The sequence below is a fragment of the Podarcis pityusensis genome (genome assembly GCF_964106645.2).
Source record: "Podarcis pityusensis genome assembly, chromosome: 10".
Classification (NCBI taxonomy): domain Eukaryota; kingdom Metazoa; phylum Chordata; class Lepidosauria; order Squamata; family Lacertidae; genus Podarcis; species Podarcis pityusensis.
This window is the reverse complement of record NC_138035.1, coordinates 37,472,155-37,485,286: the sequence shown is the minus strand read 5'-3', so window position 1 is coordinate 37,485,286 and position 13,132 is coordinate 37,472,155. Positions and strand designations below refer to the sequence as shown.

Here is a 13,132-nt window from a genome sequence, read left to right as displayed (position 1 = left end):
CAAATTGAACTCAGTGGGACTTACACATCTTGAAAAAACTATTAATGACATCAGGCTATTTGACTTTTATTGGCAGACTGTGGACTTTTTTGTTTTCAGATTTTCTACTGTCATGGCTTTTTAATTAGGTCATAAGGAGAATGCTGTGGCATTCATTTTCAAAATATGTAAGAGGGTTACAGCATTTTATATATCCTCTCAACATCAGCTGACTACCACCTATGTAAAGCAACAGAATTATACAGAGATCATATCTATCTTCAGTCAATGTATAAACAGACCTCACAGTAAAACTTGTGCATCAGTTAACAAACAAAAATGGAAGATACAAAATTCTTTAATATCTCTTCTAACAGGTAGGAAAACATGGTTACATTTGTTTAGGTAAGATTTGTACTCATATATTCATAGATCTCAACAAAAAAAGCTACAGTTTCTGTAGCAATCTTATTTGCATCGGGGAGAGGGGAAAAGTGCAATGTTCAAATGATTAAACTATATATCAGATTAATCATCTCTTTCTGGATATCTCAATGTTAGTTACAAAATAATAAGGCATGCCATACTGTTTCAATTCCCTCTGAACCACGGACAGAGTAGGATATCGCCATCTCCTATCCAAAAGAGCTGAAAGTGTCACATTGAAACGGGCAAGGGTGGAATTTTGAAACATTTGGTTTGTTTACAGAGGTAGGGTAAAAGCCAAATGACAAAGGTGAGCTGGACTTATTGGCTACTGAAAGCAAATATTGAAATTCTGTATCGTTGATACACTGACTAACACAAGATCTAGCCTTGGCAAAACCATGTGAAAAATCCTGTGACTGAGAGAAGACCAGAACGCCAATTTAGCATCTTCACCCATAAACTTACATACTGAGCTAAACAAAACCAACAATACAAAAGAGTTGGTACTGGGTGATGCAGGACACATATTAGCAGCTGAAAGAACATGCATATAGTTAGTGTGAGAGACAGCTACAAGTCCTTCATTCAGCTATACCCAAATACAAACTAAAGGAAATAAAGGACTCCATACAGCTAGGGTGCCCAGATGAAAAAGATGACAGGGTTCCTGCACTTATATGCAGAAGATTCCTGTTCTCTTTTCTATCTCTTCCTTGAGGGTGTGCCAGAGGAAGAGGAGAGAGGAGGAGTGTGTGAACTGAAGCTTTGTTGCAGCTCATTCCTGTCAAGTTAAACAATGGTCTGAATTCAGCCTGTGCAAATTTGTGTTCTGGATTTCTTACAGTAGTTGTATTCCAAAAACCGCCCAATTCCCCCTGTGCATTAATTTGATATCTGAATCAAGTCTATATAAAACTTAAGCCAGGTGACGTTCAAAACAATAGTAGTAAATTAGTGATAACACAATTTTGCTACTTTCTTCAGTACCTCTGGGGAAGTGTTTTAGCTCAATGGTAAGAGCATCTGTTTTGCATACACAAGATACCAGGTTCAATCCTAGATAGGGCTGAAACCCTGGAGAGCCACTTAATATCAGTGCAGACAATACTAAGCTAGATTAGCTAGATGAACCAATGGCTTGACCCTGTATAAGGCAGCTTTCTATGTTCCACAGTAGGTCAGGACCAATAATTAAATACAAAAGTTGACTAGACTTCTATTCCTTGAGTAGTTGTGTGAAGGAGGAAATTTCAGCAAGTGCAGCCTTTTCTCAACTTTGCTTGACATACAACACCACTAGAAACCCCCACTTCTACACAACAGTACAGTTCTAGTAAAGGCACTGCAATCCTGTCCTCTATTGTACCTGTGTCAAAATGAAACTTCTCTTTGTATATGCTACTGTTGGGCATCCACACAAACATAATGTTACCTCTCATTTTGCCTTTTGCCACCCTGCTAGTACTATTTTGGCCTAAACTCTGTAGTAAACGTTGCCATGAATGAAGGCTTTGCCATGAATTCTGAACTAAAGGTTTCTAATTGCTTTCCCCATTGTTTTTAAGTTTTTCCAAGTTTACATAATCATAATCTAACTACTTGTAAGTGAGAAGGTGTCACAGAGAGGGAGGGAGGAAGAGAAATTCATTCCTAGAAGCAGATTCCTTTTAGATCTTCAACTGCAGTTAGCCCTGTAACTCAACTCCTTGCCCTTCAGTCACAAGCAGTGAAATTATATGCCAATCCCCTTTCCAAATTATCCTTGCTTCAACTTTGCTTCCTGCAAAGACTTTTTAAAGATACCAGCGACATTCCAACTCAAGTGCGTAGCATTTGAAACTCTATTCATAGCCAAGAGCTACGCCAAAAATGAATCTGAGAAGATTTTAGGCTATTTTTTTAGAGCTGTCATGTTTGCATGAGCAGTTTGTTATACCATAGCAGCAAAAGTCAGATTTGATGAATTAATTCTGCTTCATATTGATTAAAGGGAAAGAGCTCTGCCTTTGATTCTATCTAATCACATATGCACATTTCTGCTACCATGCCTGTGTAATCCACAACACTCTTCATAAGTGACTGAGTTGAATTCACAAAAATAGTGGCAAAAGTTGTATAAGTTGCCACCTGCAGTGCTCCTCGGCCTTTATTTAACAGCTGCCTGGCATGCAGAAATTTGTTAGACAAAGCATTTATCAGCGTTTCAGCCCCATACTAGGAACACAGGAAGCTGCCTTAAACTGAGTCAGACTATAGGCCATCTATTGCAGACACTGGCTGGCAGCAGCTCTCCAGGGGTTCAAACAGACGTCCTTCTACCTGGAAATGCCAGGCGTTAAATTAGGCACATTTTGCATGCAAAGCAAATCTTCTCCCAAAGAGGGTAGTTGCCTTATACTGAGTTAGACCAAGTTCAGTATTGCCAACACTGACTGGTAGCAGCTGCCCAGCCCAGGCTTTCAAACAGGAATCTTTCCAAGCCCTACCTGAGGAGTTGAACCAGAGATTCCCCCACCATCACCACCAACAAGCAGATGCTTTTATGGTGAACTGTACTCCTTCCCCAGAGCAGGGAAAGTCTCGCCTGCTAAAGTTAGGGTGAAGCAGTTGGCTGGAAGAGAAATGCCCCTGTACCACCTCTTTCTAGCTCTATGTATCAGTGTGGGTGGAAAGTTTCTATGCTCCTAAAAAAAAAAAAAAACCACACACACACACAGCAAAACCAGCAAGAGTCTTGTGACAAATTAAAGACTAACGTGCTCTGTTGTTTTTGCTGCAACCCACTGTCTAAAATTAAAAACATGCAGTCTTAAAAACCTCAGCTGCTTTTTAATTGGGCGGCCTTCGGAGGGCCCTTGCCAGGACTACATTTCCCAGTGTGCTTTGGGGCTTAGGAGAGCAGCTCCCGGACGTTGCCTCGCGAGTTCCTTTTTGCCGTAAAGGAAGAAGCGGACGGTTCCTGCGAGACCGGTGGGATCCGTCGCTGCTGGGTTGGCTCGTCCGGGTAAGCGGCTTCCTTCCTACCTTCACCTTTTCCGACTTCGCCTCCTGGCCGCCTTGTCCTGGAAAGTGGGGGAGGCAGCCGGGGAGCAAGGAGAGCCTGACCTGTCGGTTTGGCGCTTGGGAATCCTCTCCTTGCTCCTGCCGGGGAAAGCGAAAAGCCCCCTTCCTAATCCTTTCCTGCCGTTGGGGCGCGATGAGGAAGCGAAGGGAAGCAAAAGCGCTTCCCCACGTGCAGAATGCCCCGGTCGGGTCATTAGGCGCGCGTGTTCACTTCTGCCTCCTCCGAGCAACGATTTCACTGCGAGAGCAAAGCGCCCGTGGCTGAACTGTTGTCAATGATGCCGCGGTACCCTGCCTTAAAATAGATCCGAGAAGTTCTAGTGTTGGACATTAGCGTTCTGACAACCGGCCGAATCATCCGGGTTCGTTTCTGCAGTGCGGCAAATACTTATTGGCTGGTTTGGATGGTTAGTTGCCGCTCTGGAGAGACCCTGGATCTGCATCTGAAAGTGCACACACGCGTGTACAGAAGCGAGCCTGAGGCGAATCAAGGCAGGCATAGGATACATACTGTTCTTGCTTGCCGCTAGGGGTGTAACCAGCGCAATTCAGTGTAAAGAACGTTTCCTGCATTCCCTATATGTGGTTTTGACAGCCTTGGCACATGAATCCATGAAGGTTACTCGCTGCAACAAAAGTTTAGTGGCTCTTTGTTTAAAGTCTCTTTTGAAGGTTCATAAGCATGAAACAGCGTTGGTTGCTCTTGGGACCCCGTGGTAGTAGAAGCCCTCTCCAGGACCACTTCCTGCCTCTCTCTGAATAAAGGACCCCTTCAGAGGGAGGCTTGGGCCCACACTACATAGAAATCTGTTGCACCATTGCTAGCTCCTTCCTTACAGCTGCAAATGCTATTTAAACAGTGTTTAAAAGTGCTGCTGCTGCTCCATATCTGCTCCATATCTGGTGGGAAGCTCCTGATAGTAGGGGGTTGCAGTGGTGGCGGTGGCAGCAGCCACAGACAGCCCTGCAAGCAGCAGATGGGAGTGGAATCTGCCACCTGAGCCAGACCTGTCCATCATAGCTGATACCATCTTGCTGCTGAAGAAGGGTCTGGGAAGGAGAAAAATCACTTCTGAAAAATATCTTGCTGAACCTGAGTGAACAGCATTCTGTCAACCAGCTGCTAATTGGGGCCAAGTTGTTCAAGAGTGTGGTGGCAGGCCAGCTCTAAACAGTCCTGCAAGCTAGGTGTTGTTGTTGTTGTGTGTGTGTGTGTGTGTGTGTGTGTGTGTGTATCATCCTGTTCTCTCTTTTTGGTTCCAAGCTAGATCCGGTTTATTTGTAGAAGGAGGTATCTGGAACCCTTTGATTATTGTACTGCTTTTTGCTGTTTTTATGTTGTATTTTTAATTGTTTTAAAGCTGCAGTCCTGTACCTACTTACAGTACCTAGGAATAAGCTTCATTGAAATCAGTGAGATTAACTTCTGAAGAGATGTACAGACTTGCAGAAAAGCAGGATAAAAAGTATTTAAAAATAAATTATATGAGGAAAGAACTGTTCTCACATGGCTCAGGCAATTCGTGGTAACATTGTTTGGTAATGCTGGGACTGAGCCATGGAGCACTTGCATTGTCTTGTGGGGCTCAAAGCTGAGATAAACTTCCTGGGTGGTATTCGTGATTTATGTTCATTAATTCCAGTGGGTCTGCTCTGAGTTGCACTTGGTTGACTACTACACCTCTGCCTCCAGAGCCTGTACAATTGGTATAATGAAATTTTAGAGAAGGGGTGGGAAGCTTTTTTTCAAGCAACCCATTGGTTGTCTCATGAAAGTGGTTGGTGGACTCTAGGACACAAAATGGGTGAAGCAGAGAAATTAAGGTGACTCTTACCTTTGTAACAATTGACGGCATTCCAGCCATACATCAGAGTTTTCTGCATACACCACAGACACAGAGGAAACTGCCTTCTACTGAGTTAGATTCATTGATCCATCTAGCTCAGTGTGGACTAGAGTGGCAGTGGCATTCCAGAAAGGGGTCTGAGCACACCTCTCCATACACACAAGCAGTCAAGGATGCGTTTTAGCCAACCAAAAGCATGTGGGGGGGGCAAAGCAAAGCCAGCAATAGTCATCCCTGGGGAAGAGTCACAAGGGCCAGGAAGAGAGTCCTGCCAAGCCACACTGTTCTCCTGGGCCTGAGGTTCCCCACACCTGTCACAGGGAAATAGCAAGGCAAAGATGGAGAAGACTTTGCATAGTGAAAAATTAAACAGTGAAAGTCTGGAAGAGCTATTGAAATGTGTACAAGGTGACTTGCAAATTGTGGATCTAATACGTTTTGACTAATCTCCTGACAAACCACTGATTCCCAAACAGTGACGGACTGAACTGCGCAGATTTTCTTTAAACATCACTGTGACGTGACAGCTGTTTTGTCTGCTAGCATGGCCATGGCATCACGGAGGGCTGTGTTGTCGAGGACTGCATGGGCGCGTTTGGCAGCTTTCACCAAGCAAGTTCTGTCTCCTAGTAAGTGTGCATGGATTCTCTTTTAACTCTAATGGAGTGGGATCTTGCTTTGCACACACAGAAGGTGGCTGCTGCTGCTGCCATCACCATGGAGCTAAGCAGCTTGTGGTTCTAGATGGGAAAAGAGTTTGTGTCTCCACTCAAGAGGAGCATGACTGAGCCAGCTCTGCTGCAGCAAAGGCAGTTCAGCAGCACTCCGGTAGTACAAGAAGAGAAGCTTCTTTCTTTTCCCATTCAAGCCTTGTTGCCCAAGTCTGTGTCCAGGGAGCCTGGAGAAATGCGCTGCTGGCTGACAGACATGCAAGAAGGAAGACTATATGCCCAATCACTCTGTTGGAGGGGAGGAGCAATAACTGGGAAAACCTGCAATGGCATAGTAGCCTTACATGCCGGGGGATGGAAAAGTAGAGCCCTCCCCTTTATTCCTGCCCATCTCTCCCAGAGTATTTGGCATAGAGCTGCCTTCACCAACCTGGTGCCCTCCAGCTGGTGGTAGACTGCAACTCCCATCAGTGCAAGCTGCATAGCTGTACACTGCTGGTGCTGATGGGAGTCGTAGTTCAGCAGCATCAGGAGGGCGCCTGGTTAGGGAATACTGTCATAGAGTTTGGACCGTGTGCTGCTGCAGAATGGCGTACACACCCAGCTTCCCAAAGGGTGTATGTGTTTGCCCAGCCTTACCTAATTTGGGTGGGTTCCATCTTTTCTCCTCTCACTCCCCACGATTTTTTAATGGAGGCTGCTTCTAAAGTGACACCAGTTGGAGAACAGAGGCAGAGGAAGTGGCAAAGCAGCACTGGACTTTCTTTTCTTATCCGCAACGTATTGAGTGGCAACTCTGCCATGTGGCACCTGAAGCTGGGGAAGGATCTCCCTTGCATTGAACAGTCTGCAGGAGGGGCAGGGGGAGGGAAGAATACTTGGCTATCAATCAAGAAAGGTAGGACAGAGCTGTGTAGCTCTTCTGTTATACCATATGCCTCTATCTATCTCTCTATAGGGTTATGTGGTGTCATACTGCTTTTTTTCAAAGCAGTCTGACACCTGTAAATATTGTGCAGTGCCAGTGAGGGACATTGCTTGGGGAGAGGCTTTGAAAAGTGAGATAACTTAACACAGACATCCCCAAACTCAGCCCTCCAGATGTTTGGGGACTACAACTCCCATCATCCCTAGCTAAGAGAACCAGTGGTCAAGGATGATGGGAATTGTAGTCCCAAAACATCTAGAGGGCTGAGTTTGGGGATGCCTGACTTAACATGTCTTCACATTGATTTATGTTCCAATCCCTAGTTTAGTACTGTGAGTTGTTACAATGACCACTTTATGCTCAGCAGTGTTCAAAGGAAACCCACATTGTGCTGTTTTCTGTTTCCGGTGTTTTACTTGGCTCTTATATTTTCAGATGCATCTGTATTTTGTGCTTGTCCCAAATCTACATATTCAGCTCTTCCCGATGACTATAACTGGTATGTATTAAGCCTTTCAGATTTAACTCAAAAGTTCATTTCACAAGTGTGTGAAAAGACACCAGGATGTCAGTTGCTATATTAGAAGTAGCACAATTGCCAGTCCACTCTTACTGCTAGAATAATTTATGAATTTTAGAATCTCTTTTCATTTCTCATTAAAAGAAAACACCATATTTTAGTGGAGTTGGGCTTTTGTAGAGCTATGAAGACTTGCTGAAAATGTATTAGACTCTGGAGAGATGCTGCTGGCCAGATTCTAGAAGATTGAGGTATAAGGTATATTGGTATAAGGCAGCTTCCTATGCACTGTTCCTATGCACTGCTTTCATAGTAATCACTTTTGTCTTGCATCAGGCTGAACATCTCATTAGGATATCAGCTTAGTTGGGCTTGCTGTCAAGGAACTTGGCTTCAACAGCCCTAGTTTAGGTATTTAGTATTGTTCTACCTTGCCCACAGATTTTTTGAATATAAATGAAGGTCTCTATGCTCTTTGTCTAATAAACTCACTAATTTGGATGTTTATGAGTGTGGTCAGTAGCTCCATAAAAATGCTGCTGTGAGAGAAAAACTGATATTGAAGTCAGACATTTCATTAGGATTGTTTGGACAACACGTACCTTTAGTGCATATTCTGGTTGCAAAGAACTGGGGAGGAAACCCAAACAGTGCTTACTCACTGTGGAAAGACTGATGCCAAAGTGCATGCCAAAGGTTACATACTTCAAAGGACTATACTACAGGAAAACAAGTGCTCTGCCTTACTGGACAGCTAAACAGCATTTTTGGTCTATTAGAACAACTTTAAATCATATAAATAAATTTAGATCAATTTAAATATTGTATAAAAATATTTTATTGAGGTCTAGCCTCTATTCTGGATTTTTAAAATTATTATTTCATTTAATTATGCAAACCTTTTAGTTAAAACAAGAAGGAAAAAGCCTTGTCCAATGTCATCTCTTTCTTTTTTAGCAAAGTGGAACTTGCTGTGACATCGGATGGAAAAACTATTGTTTGCTATCACCCTTCAGTGGACATTCCATATGAGCACACAAGAGTATGTGAATCTGCAAAAAAATATCTTCCTGATTTTATCAGGCGAACATAGCTCATCTTTGGGTACCCTTCCAGTTTTCTTCTTGGTGGTTATCCTTTACCATGAACGTGATTTAAAAATAGGCTTGTGCTCAAAACTTAAGCTTGGCACACTTAACATAGCTTAAATTTTCAGCTTGATCACCAAGAAGTTCAGATCTGTGGCAATATATACAAGTTCAGCGGAACACCCTAGTCTTCAGCCCTTTTCAAGACTGCATGCATCATTTCACCTTGCTGTTATTTCCCAAAGTAATCCAGATATCTAGATTATGTTCATCTTTAAATTCTGTTCCATTAAGCGGAGCACTATTTCAGTAGCTGTTCTCCCAGAGCCAGCAGAAAAGAGGCTGCAGTCTACATTTCATGGATAATTAGCAGCCAGAAATGCACAAGTAGTAGTGAGAATGAGCTCTTGCAAGTAGTTTAGTTCCAGCAGAAGTTGCTTGATCAAAAGAGGGGGAGGTTATTCCCATATAAGGTTCAGAACAGTGGCAGGCAAAAAAGCTAGAGAAAAATAGGACTGATAAATTTGTTTGGAGTGAAGAGTATTCGCTTTTGTTCTGCAGCATAATGGCCAGGATTCAGCATGCTGTAATCTTTGGATGGGGTGGGGTTTTAAACGATGTATACAGCAAAATGGCAAATTACATTCAGCCTAAAACTAGCAATACCTGCACATTTCATAACTGTAAGGCAATAAATATATATGTTTATGGCTTTTCTTTGGGGGGGGGTATTTTTTTTAGTTTGTTAATTGGGGCAGTTTTCTTTTGACAGCCCATTCCACAACTAGATCCACTGGATTATAGAGAAGAAACACATGATCAAATCCTGAAATCTAGATTGGATGGAAAGGACTTCAAGAACCAGCAAGGTCCTATGATTGAGGAACTTAGTAAAATGTTTTACACAACAAAGCACCGCTGGTACCCTGTGGGACAGTAAGTATTGTGTGGGAGGGTGACGAGTACTGCAGAACCTGGATTGGGTTGGATCCAGACTTTGCCTTCCACAGATGGAAAGGCCCCTTCATCCACAGAAGGGTTTTCCTGCTAGCAGAGGGGAGGAAGGCAACATTTGTTGATTCCCTCCTCCCCCAGCAGCCTCCAGTTCATTCTTCCATGTTTTCAGAGGTTCCCTCAACCCTCCAGAATAGTTGGGGCAAAGCTATTTTGGGTAAGATACCAGGATTTTCATCTGCTCTGATTTTAGCTCCTACCTAAATGGCTATACCGATAATAAAGTACCTTAGAGAGAAATATATATCCAGATACATATGAGAAGACTTGTGCTTATCCAATACCTAAGTGGGCTAGGAAACATGGCGCTTGAATTTCTGGAATGGTTTGTTATGTTGAGAATTATTGATAATAATTTAACTCATCTGGTCCTACCAGTAAGATTTTTATTTTATTTTTTGTATAAACAATGTAATTGATGCAGGCATGAATACTGATCCAGTTTTACATTTGGCAGTCATCTATAGCCCTACCAACAAGAAAACAAACTTGCTTTTTTAAAAAAATGCAGGAATTCCTTTATTTTGTATTTTTTAACATACCTTTATTTATACTTATTCAAACATATAGAAAACTTCATACCCATTCGAAGTATCACAATGAACAGTAGATGGTGAAAACAAGGCTTTCCTCTAAGATAACATGTCTATAAAAGTCTACAGCATAAAAGTTTACCACATAAAATATAAGATTACAAGCATTAACATAGCTGGAGCAGAGCTTCTTAGCTGCCAGAGCAAATTTGGCTACCAGATGAGTATATTGTAGATATTTATCAGCTATGAGTTCAACTGTCACTTCCTGGAGCGGATCAGCCTGGGAACCGGTTAAGAATAGACGATAAAACATTTCCATTGGACTTTGTATATAAGGAGCAAATCAATAGATATCCTTGACCTGATTACATCCATAAATGTGTTTCCGTTCCATATGGGGTATTCCTCTAAGTATATCGAGGGCATCTGCTGGAACCTTATTTTGACAAAAGGCCCCAATAGTTTTTTCCACAACTATTCAGGGTCTCAGGGTAATGGGGCCTTGAATAAAAAGGTAAAGGGACCCCTGACCATTAGGTCCAGTTGTGACCGACTCTGGAGTTGCGGCGCTCATCTCGCTTTATTGGCCGAGGGAGCTGGCGTACAGCTTCCGGGTCATGTGGCCAGCATGACTAAGCCATTTCTGGCGAAGCAGAGCAGCGCATGGAAACGCTGTTTACCTTCCTGCTGGAGCGGTACCTATTTATCTACTTGCACTTTGACGTGCTTTCGAACTGCTAGGTTGGCAGGAGCAGGGACCGAGCAACGGGAGCTCACCCTGTTGCGGGGATTCGAACCACCAACCTTCTGATTGGCAAGTCCTAGGCTCTGTGGTTTAACCCACAGCGCCACCCGCATCCCTGGGGCCTTGAATAGTTGTCCTTAATTTGAGGACACCAAATAGACTCATCTGAAACCTTGGAGAGCTGCCGCCAGTAATTGTGGATGTTACTGAGCTGGATGGACCAGGTAGTAAACAGATTTCCTATTTTCCTGTGCTACACACATCACCTAGAATTGTGTGTCGCAGTCTCTGGCCATATAGTCCTGCAGTTCAGCCACTGTGGATGTAGTTTAGCATAGAAGCAGATGTCTTGATCAAGCTCTTTTCTAGCACAGCTAGCAAGAGAGACACAATGTGATGCTGCGCTGAGTATAGGATCGGACATAGGACTCCTAGGGAACTTTCATCCTTTGTGTGCTGCTGGAAGTTGGATTTGCCCACGAACCAAAAAAGTACAGGGTATTTTTGCACTACAGAAGACTTGATTTTTATTTTTATTTTGTATTGGGCAGACAAATATACAAGGTATAATAAATGTAATGTCAAAACACAATGTCAACATGACAATCACTGGTCTCTTAAAACGGAGTATTCAAATGACTGAACGTATGACAAAATACATTTTAATGTGTTTCTTCTCTTTTTTTTCTTCAAGGTACCACACTAGACGCAAGAAAACCAATACCCCTAAAGACAGATGAAAACCATGTTTGTCACCTTGTCGTTGCTGTCGGGGCAAGCGACTACTTAAGTGGATGAGATTGCTTTGAAAGTGTATATATATGTTAGGTTGTCATTAAAGTACTTTTCTAACTCAAACTTGCTTTGTGCCTTCGCCCGTTCCTGTGTGCTGGTTTGCTGTGCATAATTTCAGAGCACAAGGACTGAACTAACAGATCGCTGTTCCTACTAGGGCAGACCTTGGAAAACAAGGCCAATGCTGCAGCTGAAATGAGTGTTAAACAGGGGGTTGAAATCCAAGGCAACTTTGTGATGAGACTTGTGATGAGCAGAGGGAGCCCAGAGATCAAGAAGGAAATGCATAGCCAACAGAACTGGATGCCTCAGACTTCTAGGAGACTGACACTAAATAAGTGAAACATGATGACCACGAAGACTTACGTGAAGAAACATTAAGCCTCCAGCGCCAGTCATGATGGCAAGTAATGCCTGTGTGGAACATTCATGCTATGCCTACTACTGGAATTAACTAGCTCTAGTAAAGCTGTGTTCCAGAAATAATTTACTGAATGTTATTGATTAGCAGTTTTCCCAGCTAAACAATGTGGATTGAAGAATTTGGCCTACATCCAGTGCTGTAGCTCTGCTCACGCAACAGAATTTCCTCTCTTCCAGCCCCCCACATGCACAGAAATCAGCTCTGAAGGAGGGGGGGGGGGCTGGGGAGGAAACAGAGGTCCTGTTTTGCGAGCAGAACTTCACTCACACAGCAGTAAAATACAACCCTTGAGACAGTTTTATCTCTTAAGTCTTTGGACTCCCAGTTTGGCTTACAAAAATAACTAGTTATAAAAAAACCAGTGTGGAACTTCAGCTCTTTGCTTACTGATTTAAATATTTTATTAGTCAAAAAACTATCATTTACTAAGTGGTGTAGAGAGTAAAGCAGAAGATTGTTCTTGCTCATTGTGTAATAGAATACACAATGAAAAAGGGATTGAGGGGAGAAAGCAATTTCAAGTATCAATTCTTAATTATCTAATCTCAGCAGTACTTGACTGGACAGTTAAGTCCAGTTGCAAATGACTCTGGGGTTGCGGCGCTCATCTCGCTTTACAGGCTGAGGGAGCTGACGTTTGTCCGCAGACAGTTTTTCCGGGCCATGTGGCCAGCATGACTAAGCCACTTCTGGTGAAACCAGAGCAGCGCATGGAAACGCCGTTTACCTTCCCACCGGAGCGCTACCTATTTATATACTTGCACTTTGATGTGCCTTCGAACTGCTAGGTTGGCAGGAGCTGGGACCAAACAACGGGAGCTCACCCCGTCGCGGGGATTCGAACCGGCGACCTTCCGATCAGCAAGCCCCAAGCCTCTGTGGTTTACACCACAGTGCCACTCGGGTCCCAGTCTTGACTACTAATGGGAAAGTAATTATCATGTTTTGCAAGATATTTGTTCATATGTTGTAGGCACGGAATGCCCAGATTTCCTGCATAATTGGAACGTTGCATAAGAACATGAATGATTTGGCTTGGAACATCTTACAAGACTTAAAGGTAAAGGGACCCCTGACCATTAGGTCCAGTCAC

General features: G+C 43.1%; 1 protein-coding gene across 1 annotated transcript; it reads left to right on the top strand.

Moving 5' to 3' along the window:
- Positions 1 to 3,299: 3,299 nt before the first annotated feature.
- MRPL42 (mitochondrial ribosomal protein L42) lies at positions 3,300 to 11,678 on the top strand. The gene is made up of 6 exons (XM_081022557.1): positions 3,300 to 3,412; positions 5,795 to 5,947; positions 7,353 to 7,416; positions 8,395 to 8,479; positions 9,298 to 9,461; positions 11,515 to 11,678. The coding sequence occupies exons 2-6, from the start codon at positions 5,863 to 5,865 to the stop codon at positions 11,558 to 11,560; spliced, it is 444 nt and encodes a 147-aa protein (XP_080878683.1). The 5' UTR covers positions 3,300 to 3,412; positions 5,795 to 5,862; the 3' UTR covers positions 11,561 to 11,678.
- Positions 11,679 to 13,132: the final 1,454 nt, after the last annotated feature.